The sequence below is a fragment of the Spermophilus citellus genome (assembly GCF_964194105.1).
Source record: "Spermophilus citellus genome assembly, chromosome: 19".
Taxonomy (NCBI): Eukaryota; Metazoa; Chordata; class Mammalia; order Rodentia; family Sciuridae; genus Spermophilus; species Spermophilus citellus.
This window is the reverse complement of record NC_138201.1, coordinates 4,977,280-4,991,233: the sequence shown is the minus strand read 5'-3', so window position 1 is coordinate 4,991,233 and position 13,954 is coordinate 4,977,280. Positions and strand designations below refer to the sequence as shown.

General features: G+C 51.5%; 1 protein-coding gene across 2 annotated transcripts in view; it reads left to right on the top strand.

Annotated features, from left to right (window-relative positions):
- The window catches only part of PDZRN3 (PDZ domain containing ring finger 3), a 204,976-nt gene extending 197,056 nt beyond the window's left edge, over positions 1–7,920 (top strand). For both annotated transcript variants that reach the window (XM_081276149.1, XM_081276150.1), the window contains exons 6-10: positions 1,276–1,374; positions 2,413–2,475; positions 3,768–3,869; positions 4,894–5,010; positions 5,581–7,920. In XM_081276149.1, coding sequence (XP_081132275.1) covers positions 1,276–1,374; positions 2,413–2,475; positions 3,768–3,869; positions 4,894–5,010; positions 5,581–7,062 — 1,863 coding nt within the window. In that variant the 3' untranslated portion in view covers positions 7,063–7,920. The remainder of the gene's footprint in view (positions 1–1,275; positions 1,375–2,412; positions 2,476–3,767; positions 3,870–4,893; positions 5,011–5,580) is intronic.
- The last annotated feature ends 6,034 nt before the right edge of the window (positions 7,921–13,954 follow it).

The following is a 13,954-nucleotide window of genomic DNA, read 5'->3' as shown; positions in this document are numbered from 1 at the left end:
CCAGGATGCTAACCCCAGGCGAACACACCTGCGCCCGTTATTAAACAGCCACCTGCTGAGGGCTCCGAGGGCCTCACCTCTGACTCTTCACTCTGTAGCAAGGAAGCAGAGGCTCATGGGGGGTGACAAGCTGGTGAGGAAGCTTCTAGAAAGAGGTGATTGGGCTTTGCAGACCAGTCTGCCCATCCTCACCATCCTGATCCCTCACCATGTTGAACTCTATAAATCATCCAGAGACCACTAACAGCCAAATGGATCACAGCAGTCCTCACTCGCCACCTTGAGCCGGGTCCCCAGGACACTGGAATAAGATCTGCATTCTTCATTCTAGCCTGCAGAGCCTCCTCTGTTGTGACCTGTCCCCCGACCACACTCGGCCCACCTCTCTCCTTTGCAGAGAGCACTCTGACCACACCGGCCCAGGGCCTTTGCACCTGCTATCTTGTGCCAGGAAGGTGTCCCTGTCTTTCACAAGGGAGGGCTGCAGGGGTGGCTGCCCAGTGGCCCTTTTGAGTTTCTCCACCCTCCTCACCCTCTAAGAAGGGCCACGAGAGAAGCCACCTGGAAACAATCCTTAGAGACACAGGCATAAAAATGCTGAGAACCCTTTCCGTCTCCTAGCTGGCAAGCAGAGTGGGCAGCGGGTGACCTGGCCTGTTTACGTTCTCAGAAACCCCAGAGCAGCCTCAATCTTCAGAGTTCTGAATTCACCCTGAAGGGCACACGGAAGGGGCACATCCAGTGACATTCCTGTCCTGTGCCCCTCCTTGGCTCCCTCTGCTTTCATTTCATTTAATTTGTGGATGAAACTATTTTGCATCTAGAAACACTAGAGCACTGGAGGCGTGGGATCCCGTCCCCCTCTTTTCTGGGACATGTGAAGGGAACGCACCTGACCAAATCCACTGGAAGCCTTGGTACACACTGGCTGGGTGGCCCGGGGTCTGGAAACACTCTTGTTTGTGGCTGACATTGAGGGAATGTTTTTTAAAAGCTCCACCCCTGAGGTCTTGACACTGAGTGAAATATGGGTGATTTTTCTTTGGGAGGATCAATAAAATAACTATTTTCAAAATGACTTTATATTGACTGAAGGGTCAGAAATGCCCAGGGCATTGATCCCGTGTCCATAATCACTTTTTGTTTAGTAAGTTAAACCAGCTCTACACAGTTGAATGCAAAGAAATCCCGTTCATCATGTAAACAAAATATTTTCCAAGCGTCTGACGCTCGGGCTGCCTGTGGGCGCCTGACGGGGTGCCTCTCTCTGTCCAGGAGGTGGACCTGTACAGAGTCAACAGCCAGGACAAGCTGGGCCTCACCGTGTGCTACCGCACGGACGACGAGGACGACATCGGCATCTACATAAGCGAGGTACGTGCTCCTCAGTCCAAACTCTGGTTTCCAGGCCCTTGAACGAGACCCTCTCGTGTTCGCCAGCCCTGGTCTCGTTCCTCCTGGGGCCTCTGCAAAGACGCAGACCGCCTACTTGGTCTCCCTCGGAGTCGAGGGCCTGCGTCTTTGCCGGGGAGGGGGGTAGGCTCTCCCGTCAGCATCCAAGGCAGAGTCGCCCTTCCCAAGCCGCCAGTCAGCCGTAAAATGGAGTCGTTTACATGGTTTCGTGTGTTTAGCCCCGAGGGAATGGCAGATTGCCATTGCCTACTCAAGTTCACGCTTTTTAAAAACCGGTCTCCCCCTCGCCCTCTTCATGGCATCTCTATTGCCGAGTTCCTCTGTTGGGATGTAATGTAGATGAAGCTATCTAAGTTCATAGATGGCAGCTGCCTGAGAAGACCATGCAAGTGAGCCCATCTCAACACTGATCCAACCGTGCACCCCCACCCTAGCCGGCCCAGAAGCCCTGCCTCTCTGGGATGATCCAAGAGAACCATTTTCTGGGTTTTTTGATTATCCAGTTGAATATCCACCCCTCCCCAATGCTGCAGTCCGCATTAGTGTTTTAGGGCATCCCTCCCACCCCGAGTCCTATTTCTGTCAGTTACCTTCCATTTTTAAAGTTACTTCCCCCAAGTTTAATATAAGCAGTCAGTGAAAATAATCGAGGTATGGTTGCTGATCAACATAGTAACACGGGTACCCGTGAACCTGTTCTCCATGATTTGATTTTAATTACTGTGTGTGCTCCCCCAGCGAGCTGTGCTGCCTTGTGCCCCTCAGGTCTCAAGAGCTTGTGGACGATGCTCGGTTCAAAGGCGGCCAGGCAGGGATCTAAGACCAACTCTGGAAAGGGCTCAGGCAGATGGGCCCATGCTCCTGTGTGTTAGTGTTGCACAAAGTCTTGCTCCTATCTCTGCAAGACAGGAGTAACCATCCCGGGGTTAGAGGTGACCCCTGAGAAGGGCTATTTCCTTGCTCGTCTGGGTTGGTGCTGAGAAGTCTGCTCTCTTTCAGATCGATCCCAACAGCATCGCGGCCAAAGACGGTCGCATCCGTGAAGGGGACCGCATCATTCAGGTAGGTGTGCTTTTAACGGGTGGCCTCAGTGTGTGCCTGTCACCAAAGAACAAACTCACTTCAAGGCTGAAATGCCTGAGAGGAGAAGAACTGGGTCCAGAAACCTGGCCTGGCGAGGGCCCAGGGGGACAAGCCAGCACACCTCATTGCATGCATCTGTCAGGGCCAAGGACCTGGCACCGCTGACATGAGGGACACATGTGCGCCAGGGGAAATCGCTCTAGTTTTGGGTGAAGCACCTAAAATTCCGTCTTGTCATTAAAATGGGGGCCTCACTGGCAAGTCTTAGATTTCCAGGCTCCACGTTTAGCCATCCTGTGGTACCATGGCCTTGAGTGCTGCTGTTCCTCCAGGCCATTGAGGCCATTCGGGTCTCCTCCAGGCCATTGAGGCCATTTGGGTCTCAATCTCAGATTGAGATTCTTGGCTTCATTTTGTGCCACAGGCTTAGCTTGCTACCTCTTCCCTTCTACTCCACGGTGTCTATTTCTCTCATTATATAATTCTGGTTTCCTTCTTCCCTGGCTGAGCCTCCTCCCCTGGAAAACTGACCTTCACCTTCGCTGCCTAAGGCTAGAACGCTCGGCAGAGCACCCTTTCTGGTCACTGCAGTTTTCCATTGAGCTTTATGATTAAGCAAAGAGGCCCCCAGAATGCCCCAAGGGCCTCCTGGAATTCCAGACCTGGTCTTCTCTGCCTGCACCATGTCTCAGCAGCCCTTCTGCCCCTGGCCATTAGGACTGGTCACAGCAACCAGTGGTCTCTCTCTCCTTTTGCTGCCTGCTGGTCTCCTGTTGTAAGGTGGGACGTGCCCTAGAGGAGCCACACCCCTGCAACTAAGACCTGCAGAGTCTCTGGGACAGGTGAACCAGCACTGTGCAAGAAGGTTATCAGGTGTGAAGGTGACAGTCACTCCAACTCCAAAGAAGTTAGTGTTAAGCTGGGGCACAAACACCCCATGTCACTCCATCCCCCTCTCTACTTTCCACCTCCCTAACGTCTCATCAAACTCATTGCCACCTTTTCTCCCTATTATCCAAAAATATCACCTTCCATTTCTGCCTGGACCTGGTGCCCTCTGCAACAGGAGGACTTTCCCAGCCCTCCACAGGAGTCCCAATGTCCACCCACAGGGATCCTTCCTGGACCAGGCCTTCCTTTCCTATAAGCAGCAACGAGACACAGGAAAGGAGATACATGTTCCAGCTTGAGGGGGCGACAGTGCAGGGCTGAGCAGGATAAAGTAGATTTGCACCAGATCATGCGACTATGCACTATTTTTGCTTTTTCAGATCAATGGGATAGAGGTACAGAACCGCGAAGAGGCTGTGGCTCTTCTGACCAGTGAAGAAAATAAGAACTTTTCTTTGCTCATTGCAAGACCGGAACTCCAGGTAAGTCGGCTTCCCCACAATGACAAGTATATGGAAGCATAACTAAACTTGCTGCGACTTGGAGTCCACTGTATCGAGGAACCACTTAGGATGACGCCACCAGCCCCAGTCCCTACACTGCAGGTGGGAAGGGATGTTAACAAGGCAAACATAGCAAAATGGAAAATGAGGACAGGAGCAAGCAGATGCTCAACTTCCTGAGGGGACAGCTGTCCTGCCTAGAATGCTAGGCACAGCCTCTGTTTACCACAGCAGAGCACAGGGACACAAACGTCGATAAATACTAACCAACCCTCAGTGACCATCTAAGAAACAAGGGACCCCTGTGCAGAGCACCTTACATACCCGTCGGCTTTCCTGGGAGACTGACATTCCCAGAGCCCAGGACCCAGGGTGGTGGAGCGCAGAGGGACTCTGCCCTAAGCAATTGGATCAGAAACCGCTGTGCTGCACTAATCCCCCGGGGGCAGGGACCATGAACTTGTGCAGATGCCTCTAGCTCTGAGTCAGGGCACCAGATCTATTTTGGTCAGAAACCTAAATGGAAAATACTCCAGGGGCAGCAAAAGAAAGAGTAGCCGAGTCAGGATGCTGGAGGAAGGCTGGGTAGCCACCTCACCCGGGGCAGCCCAGCTGTTCTAAATGACCGTGGCTATGTTCTGATAAACTCCGAAGGCAAGCCCCTGCGGTACAAGAGGCCGCCTCCAAGCAGCCTTTAAAAGGCAAAAGGCCTGGTGACGGTCACATCCTGGCCCACAGGTATGTCATGGACCTACTTTTAGCAGAAAGAACTTTCTGCATTAACCAGAGTCAGCAAGGACATGGAGCTAGATCTGCCTGTGGCCTGTTCCCCAATAGAGACTCCCCTCATGGACATAGGGTCACACCCTTCACCATGAGGAGGGAACACTGCGTTATGACAACTCCTGGAGGGAGCCCTAGAAGTATTGTCCCCAAGGTAATGTCCACTGTTAGTAAAAAAGGGAAAGCACAAGGAAATTTGTAATCACTACCACTTCCCCAGCTGGACGAGGGCTGGATGGACGACGACAGGAACGACTTCCTGGATGACCTGCACATGGACATGCTGGAGGAGCAGCACCACCAGGCCATGCAGTTCACAGCCAGTGTCCTCCAGCAGGTAACCTGGGGGCCAGCCCCACACCCCGCAGGCACATGCCCTCCCCTCCCCTCCGTCCCTTCCTGCTGCTCAGGAGCATCCAAAATGCACCCGCCTGGAAGATAGAAAGCACTTAGGCCATTTCCCATGTCTGAGCGAGAGAAATGCAAGTCCAACGCTCCCTGGCCGAGCTGTCACGGCTGAGCAGTCACCCTGGGCTTAGCTTGCCTTCTGATATCTGTTGGTACCAGCATTCCCGTAGACTCCGGGAGTGTATTTGAAACTGAGCAATTCCCTCTGTTTAACCTGAGCTTGGGGGAGCCTAGTAGCTGCCTCCTGTGCCCCTCCCATGGTCAGGGTCACACTCCCACTTTGAGTCCCTATGAGCACTTCGTGCATCCTGGGACCCCTGCACTGCTCTACTTGTGAAACTCACTCATTGAAATAACCATTATTATTCCCACTGGAAACAATGATAAGGTGCCCAGTATGAGGTGCCCAGACAGAGAGTGCTGGCCAGTGCCCCACCCTACTGTCAGCCTCCTCCGGAAACACTTGTCCTACAAAGGTGTTCTTGTTTTCTCCGTGCAGAAGAAGCACGAGGAAGACGGTGGGACCACGGACACGGCCACCATCCTGTCCAACCAGCACGAGAAGGACAGCGGCGTGGGGCGGACAGACGAGAGCACGCGCAACGACGAGAGCTCGGAGCAGGAGAACAACGGTGACGACGCCATGGCGTCCTCCAACCCGCTGGCGGGCCAGAGGAAGCTCACGTGCAGCCAGGACACGCTGGGCAGCGGCGACCTGCCCTTCAGCAACGAGTCCTTCGTGTCGGCCGACTGCACGGACGTGGACTACCTGGGCATCCCGGTGGATGAGTGCGAGCGCTTCCGCGAGCTGCTGGAGCTCAAGTGCCAGGTGCAGAGCGGCGGCCCATACGGCCTGTGCGACGCGGCCAAGAGCGAGCCCGAGAGCGTGGACAAGGAGCTGGAGCTGCTCAACGAGGAGCTGCGCAGCATCGAGCTCGAGTGCCTGAGCATCGTGCGCGCGCACCGGCTGCAGCAGCTGCGGGAGCAGGCGCGGGAGCCCTGGCTGCTGGCGCCCGGCGCCTTCCGCAGCTACGCGGCCAGTGTGGACGGGCGCCGGCGTGAGCTGGCCGACATCACCGAGCTGCCCGAGAAGTCCGACAAGGACAGCTCGAGCGCCTACAACACGGGCGAGAGCTGCCGCAGCACCCCGCTTGCCCTGGAGCTGTCCCCGGACAACTCCCTGCGGAGGGCGGCCGAGGGCGGCGCCGAGGCCAACCTCCTGGCCATCACCGAAGACCCCGAGGTCGGCGCCCCACTCTACAGCCCTTCGGCCAAAGAGCCTGAGCTCGGGCCCGCCCTGGAGGGCTCGGAGCACAGGGCTGAGGGCAGCAGGAGCCCGCCGCTGCGCGCCGCCTGCAGGTCCGCAGCCCCGCACTCACCCTACAAGCACGCGCACATCCCCGCGCACGCGCAGCACTACCAGAGCTACATGCAGCTCATCCAGCAGAAGTCCGCGGTGGAGTACGCGCAGAGCCAGATGAGCCTGGTAAGCATGTGCAAGGACCTCAACTCCGCCACCTCCTCCGAGCCGCGCATGGAGTGGAAGGTGAAGATCCGCAGCGACGGCACGCGCTACATCACCAAGCGGCCCGTGCGCGACCGCCTGCTGCGGGAGCGTGCGCTCAAGATCCGCGAGGAGCGCAGCGGCATGACCACGGACGACGACAACCTGAGCGAGATGAAGATGGGCCGCTACTGGAGCAAAGAGGAGCGCAAGCAGCACCTGGTGAAGGCCAAGGAGCAGCGGCGCAGGCGCGAGTTCATGATGCAGAGCAGGTTAGACTGTCTGAGGGAGCAGCAGGGGGCCGAGGAGAGGAAGGAGGTGAGCATCCTGGAACTGAGCCACAAGAAGATGATGAAGAAGAGGAACAAGAAGATCTTCGACAACTGGATGACCATCCAGGAACTCCTGACGCACGGCACCAAGTCCCCCGATGGCACGAGAGTGTACAATTCCTTCCTCTCTGTGACTACTGTATAATGCCCACCTCGGCGCGCGGTTCATAGGAGTGACCACCACCGGGGGGTGGAGATTCCTGCCTCGTTCAATGCGGCACGTTTTTGTATATAAGACAGTCATCCTGTTTATAGTCTCAGTCTGTCACACCTGCAACTGGACTGTCACCGCTGTTTTCAGTGCAGGTAAAATTACACCCTTTACCGTCTTTGAAGGCAATACTAACAGCTTTTTTCAAATAGCAATTGTACTTTTTTACTTGTTACCTTTTACATAAAGTGTTTAAATTTCAAAAAGATCTTTTATTACGTATACTTTCACAGAATAATTTGTTGAAACTATATTCATATTAAAAAAAAAAAGTTAAACACGCTTTTTTTTCCTGCCTAAAATACAAATACAACTGCTGGTATGTATTTTTAATGGAATCCTATTTTATAACCTTACTTTGCTGAATGTGTTTCATACGGATGACCATTAATATATATGTAGGTCAAGGTTTCAACTCAAAACCACCAACTTCTGTGGTTCAGGATTTAATAACAATAATCAAACCAGCACTACTTAGACTTGGAATGATACGTTGACACAGTTTTCTGGTGAAGGTTCCTAAGAGAGTGTAAAGGTCTTAGCAGAAAGCAAAATATCCTGCAGCTTTATGAAGGTTAAAGCATGTTTGCAAATATTACAGCCTGTTGGAAGATTTGCATGTACAGGAAAGTTGTCGATGGAGATGGTTTGTGAAATTTTAAGTGTTCATTGTAGTCAGCCTTTGCTTTGTAGATCGGAAGGTACAGACTTATACAAGCAAGTTCATGAAATCACCATTAGTTACAAACACTAAGTAAAATGAAGTTAAAATAAATTATTATTTTCTATTTGTTATGTTTTGATGTGATTCCTCATTTTGCAGTGGTGCCTACAAAATAAAAACCTTTTGCAGTGTTTATTTTTTTCCCTTGGTTGTATGACCTGCTACCTTGGAAGGATTCACCTCTTTCAGCCTAGAGGCCAATGACATAAGTAAATCAAGATCTAACAGCACTGAATAAGGCCACAAATATACCATCCATAGAGTCCTGCATTGTGACAGCTTGACTGACAGCAAGCTTCACTCTGGCCCAATGTCCTATCAATATGAATGGTTGTGAACAAGTTTAGCAGTTGGGGCCATGTTAACTGATATTACTCACAGGCAGTAATGATTGGTGTAAACCAAAGAAATAACTATCAACTCTGGGCGAGTTTGTCCAACTTTCCATTTCTATGGTAAATCTGCAAATTGGGCAGTATTTTCATACATTAAAAGGGGTCACCAAAGTGGGTGGGCTTCAAAAGTGACCTCTTTCAGACCACAATCACTGCCAAGAGCCTATGTAATAAATCGGCTACCAATTGTTCCCTTTACACTTATTGCCACTATAATACCTACTGAAAAATAAAGATTAGCAAGAGTATGCATGATACCAGATATCTGCTTTACTCACATTGAAATTTGGATTGAAACAACAAGCCATTTTAGATATCTCAGACATCAATTTCTTTCCAAAGACCCATTAAAACCTCAATCCTTCCTTTGGGGCCGGAATCTTAAAACCCATTGGTAGTTACACTTGTAATAAAATAACTTCATGAAAATGAGATACTGAAATATTTATCACCACTAAAATTACTAAGGTAATGACATGATTTCTTTTAACCTAGAGGTGCTTAATCACTGAGCCATATCCCCAGCCCTTTATATTTTAACACAGGGCCTTGCTAAGTTTCTGAGGCTGGCTTTGAACTAGTGATCCTCCTGCCTCAGCCTCCCAAGCTGCTGGGATGTCAGGTGTACACTACCACACCCGATGGTAATTACATGATTTACATACTAATCCCGCTACACAATTCTAACGAGCCCTCCAAGGTGAAGTTTTTGCAGAGTGGACTGTTAGGCCACGGTATTCCTGTACTTGCGAATCCAACCTCCAACAGAATTGGATCCGAGTTTCCAAGTCCCCATGCCCTGTGTTCCCAGTGAGTGTCACACAGAGAACACATACTAGTCCAGTGAATTATGCAGCACATATGAGCCTCTGTTTGGGGGTAGGGGCGAATAGCTTCCCTCTCCTGGGTGTTGTCACTAAAGCCCACCAGAACAAAATATCCAAGAGTCATGGGGTATGAGAATCAAGCAGAAGGGTTTCTGATCAGGGCTTCCCACGTACCTCTGGAATTAGGGACCAGCCCATGCGCTTAGGGAAAAGTACAGAGAAATAATAAAGCCAGAGGCATTCAAATCCCCATCTAGATACTTGGGTTCCAACTTCTGTCTCAAATCACTCGATCAGCTAGATACACCTGCTGCTCACTACTTGATGTGCAAACTGAGGTCTCAATTTAATTCAGATCCAGTCCTTAAGAAGTTGAGACACCCCTTAGAAATCATCACTCTGCCAACGAGAACTGGAGGAGGCAAGGAAACTCAGTGAGGCTCATTAATAACCAAACTGGGACTGGAATTCAGCCCCCGGCCCCACGTCTCTGATAGCCCCACACCCAGGAGCATCCTCTGCACAATTTCAATACATTCCATCCCATACCCTCAATCACAAATGACTGCAGTTCACCAATGGCTGCCCCAGGGTGAGCACGAGCCCGCAAACATGAATCTTCCACTTCTTCAATCAACCTGAGCTCCCCAATGCCTCCCTGTGCAAGCCTCACTGAGCTGGTGGCGAGTCCAGGGATTTTCCTGGGTAATAGCGAGGAGACAATTTACCCTTCCATGGTCACTGATGTGCAACCCTCCATCCCGTGTAAACAGCGACCACTGTGACCAACAGGTCTTTCTACCAGCCCTGCTGCCTGTACCATGGTTCCTGGGCTCATTAAGAATCGGATAGAAGCTATGGATTCCCTCTGCAGAGGAAAAAAAATGTACTTAAAGCAAATAATACATCATTGATGGCATTTAATATCAGACACTTGACATAACCCTGGAACCTACTCGTGGACTCTCACGGGTAAGAGGACCCCACGTTTGGGCCAACTAAATTTAATAGCACTATGGATTTCTTTTTCAAGCTTCATTTGCTAGTATTTTGCAGAATTCGTTGATGTGAATGCCTGCTTTTAATATCAAGGAATATATTTTTTTCCTTATCAGAACCATATTGCTTAAGGCTATGAAAACATGATTGACCACTAGGACATTGTCAGTTGTGCTAAGGTTTTTCTCACAGCTAAATACATTTAGGAACTGTGAGAGCAGATTCCTGATTCTCCATAGCAGCTACCCCCATCTGCTTCAAGACTCTCTTACACTTTTTCTAGAAGACAAAGAGAAAGTAACAAGGACTTATCAACCCTGTAGAGCTACAATGTCCTATTCAGAAGCCAAAAGCCACATTTTAAAACGTGGTGGACCCAATGCCAGCACTCCTGGGTCCAATCCCTAGCACTGAAATAACTTTTAAATAAATAAAATGTGGCTAGTCCAAATTCACATGTTCTAAGAAAACGCATTTTGAAGACTTAACTTTTTAAAAAGAGGTAAACTATTGCAAAAATTTTTGTAGATCTTGAAATAATATTTTTCATGTGATGGGTTCATAAGATACACAACTGTCACTCATTCCTTTCTCACTTGGATTCTAGAACATTCTAAATGACATATGTGGCTTGTATTAAATGTCCACCGAGTATCAGCTGAGCATGTCCTGACCATGTAGCCTGGTCTCCGCTGAATTCTCAGGCCTGTTCTTTGAGGCAGGTGACTTTATCAACAATTAGACTCCAGGGAAGTCCTCCGCCCGGTGAGTAGAGAGATATTATTTGAATGCGCATCACCGGACGCAAGACCCTTTCCCTGTCACCACTGTCACCCCATCTGCCTCTCAAGAAGCAATCCAAAGTAGGCTCGGGTTGTGTTAATATCTGTGACACATTTACAATTATAATAAAATAAATTGCATCCAAGTGACAGACATTTCCCTCGGTTCCTTTTAAGTTCTAAATTACAGACTCTCCTCTCTTGCCAAGAATACAGGCAACGCATTAAAAAATGTAGAAGCGTGAGGCACAAATTAAGCTCGTCATCTCTCGTGTGGCAACAGGAGATCCTGAAAATCAAGACTCACAAGCACCCAGTGCGGGATTGCCCATCGCCTTGGGAATCCTCCTGGAGGATGAATTAGGAGACTCCACAGCCCCACGCAGCCCTGGGCAGTAGGTTGCAGGTGACTAGTCACAACTCTGCCCCTAACCAAGGGGGAGAGAATTCACATAGCAAGTGGCAACCACTCCCACCTTCATTTCTGTGTCCCCATTGTCTTAGCATCTCTTGGATTTCCGTGTGCACCCGCTGGTTAAAAAGAAATCACCAAAATCAGAGAAGCTGCAAGAATTCTCTTGGCAAATGCTGTGGTCTTCGATTTGAATGAAATGCGAATCCCCTTCAGCCGTTACGGAAGCCAGCGTAGCTCTTCAGATGTTTTTGTTTTTTTGGTTTTTTTTTTTAATCATCATTTTTTTCTTTAGCTTCCAGTTGCACCTAATCCTGGAAGGTCGGGGGCAGCAGGGGCACTCGATGGGTTTTCCTTTATCAGTGGCAGGAGCCTGACCCCATCGCACCGGGCTTTGTTCTCCAATGAGAACCTGGAGGACTAACGGCCCTTCCTTCCCTGGGGCGACTGCGAGTTTCCACTTGCTCACCACTCTAGTGAGTCTTGCCGAGATCCTCCAAAGCCAAATAAAAGTGTCTGGTCCTCATCACAGTCCCCCCAAAATATGCAATGGTTAAATTGAATTGTGCGTTTAGTTCTCCCCTCTAGATGCCACCCCTGGTGGGACGGCCCTGATTAGCAGCCTCAGCTCTGAGGAATGGGGACCCCCCCACTACCAGGAGCGTGTGGCAGAGGCCAGCCCAGGCGGTGGTGTCTGTGTGCACGCTTGGTTTGGGGGCAATGACAAGTTCTCTCAGAGCTTACAGTCTACTGGGAAGGAAAATAGTGCTCTGACCGTCACCCGAGCACTTCTAAAATGTTCCCGTGGGGCAGAGAATCAAGTGCCACAGGTCTCAGAGAAAGTCTCCTGACAGATCCAAAGTGCCACCGAGATGAATGTCAACTGGCTACGGAAAGACAGTGCAGGCAGAGAAGCAGGACATGTAAAGGCCCTGAGGTGGGAGAGGCGTGGCTTCTTTGAAACAGATTTAAAAGAATACAGAAGGCAGCAGCAGAAAGAATACAATGGGGTGTGAAAAATGTGAGGTCAAGAGTGTGGAAGGAGCCGAGTTTTCTACTGACCACAAATACCTATTCAACATAGCCAACATTTACTGAGCACCTGATATGTTCAGGAAGCTATGCTTAATGCCCAACCGGTGCTAAGTTTCCTGACCAGAAAGAATCCAAGACAAGTGGGATTGGGATCCTTACCCTGCAGATAAGGAAGCTGGCACAGGCTGCGGGGGAAGTGACACCACCTCCTGACCGCTTCCCTGCCACTGTCCCAGGAAGCACCCCTGAGACACAGGAGGCTCACGGACTGCCACCTGGGGAAAGCTGTATTTCTCTAGTATCGGGGTACCCAGCGGGGACACTTCACGCTCTGCCATATCCCAGCTTGGGGCTAAATCCTCTTCCAACTCCACGACTTCCTGTGTCTCGGCCGCAGTGGGTAAGAAACTCGGCCGGCAGAGTGGACTCTGTGCAGGCCAGCCAGGGGGCCTCGAAGGAGCACGCTTCCCCGCCATGTCCGCTGCCCATCACCCACCCTCGAAGGCAGGCCGGGAGCTCAGGGTGGGGGCTCTTCCCTCCTTGCCAGCTGCCAGCGTCCACTGCCCCAGGGGGTGCCTGGGCTGCCCTGTCGCATACACAATGAAGAAGGCAGTGGACGTGTTCAGGGCTACGCAGCCACTCTGATGACCTGCCCCCAGGACACTTCTTGTAGGTGGCACTTTGCTGTTCCAGGGCTGCAGGTGACTCCACGCTGGAAAGGCCGCTGTGCGACCCCGACTGCCACCCATCAGACTTCCTGCCCTGCACCATCTCCAAAGCCCCCTGAGCAGAGACCACAGGCTCCGCAGGCATTCAAGGGCCACCCCGCAGGCGCTCAAGGGCCACCCCCAGCACTAGTCTCTCACACAGTAAACCAGGAGCATTACCGGGCGAGGCCGACGCCTAATCGGTTACAATTCAAGCTTCTCCATTTTCTGAGAAGTGGGGGTTGAAGACACGGAGGTGGGTTTTGCAGATCCCTCCCGGCTCCCCAGACACAGGAGCAGAGCCCTGGGACCAAGGGCACTGGGTTCCAATGGGAGCCCCTTCCCTGTGGCTGTGGAAGTTGCCAGTTTCAACTGGGACTTGGTGACCTTAAAAGCACGGGAGGCTGACTGTGGAGTCCAAGCCACAGATATCTGCCGCCGTCCTGTTAGGAGACTGTTTGGATCAACTGCTAATCTTCGGGCTCCTTTGGGACCCAGCCTTTCCACAGAGGTCCACCCTCTGCCCACCTGCTCCCTCCTTGCCAGGGTCACCTCCTTAAGGCCGACCTGACGTTCCGTGCCCCATCACCCTCCTGAACGAGGCCTGGCTGACCTGTCACCTCACATCCAGCCTGATCCTGCAGGACGCGGCTGCATTTCGCATTCAGGACTCACAGCTGAGCCCTCAGAGCCCAGCCAGGCTCAGCCCTCGGGGAGACATGGACCTCGGGGGCCAAGGACTTCGCTGCCAAACTCTCCACAGTGGCTCACGCCCCCTGCGTAAGGAGCCAGGCCAGGCGCCCCTGGGAAGGCCCCCGAGGTCGGCAGGCAGAGCCCCTCAGCCACCCGCCTGGGCTTTTCCCTATACCCAAATGCTTCTCGGGTGTCATTTTGTCACAGAGAGACCCCTTTGAACTCCAGAGAGGGCACAGCCTCATAGGAAAC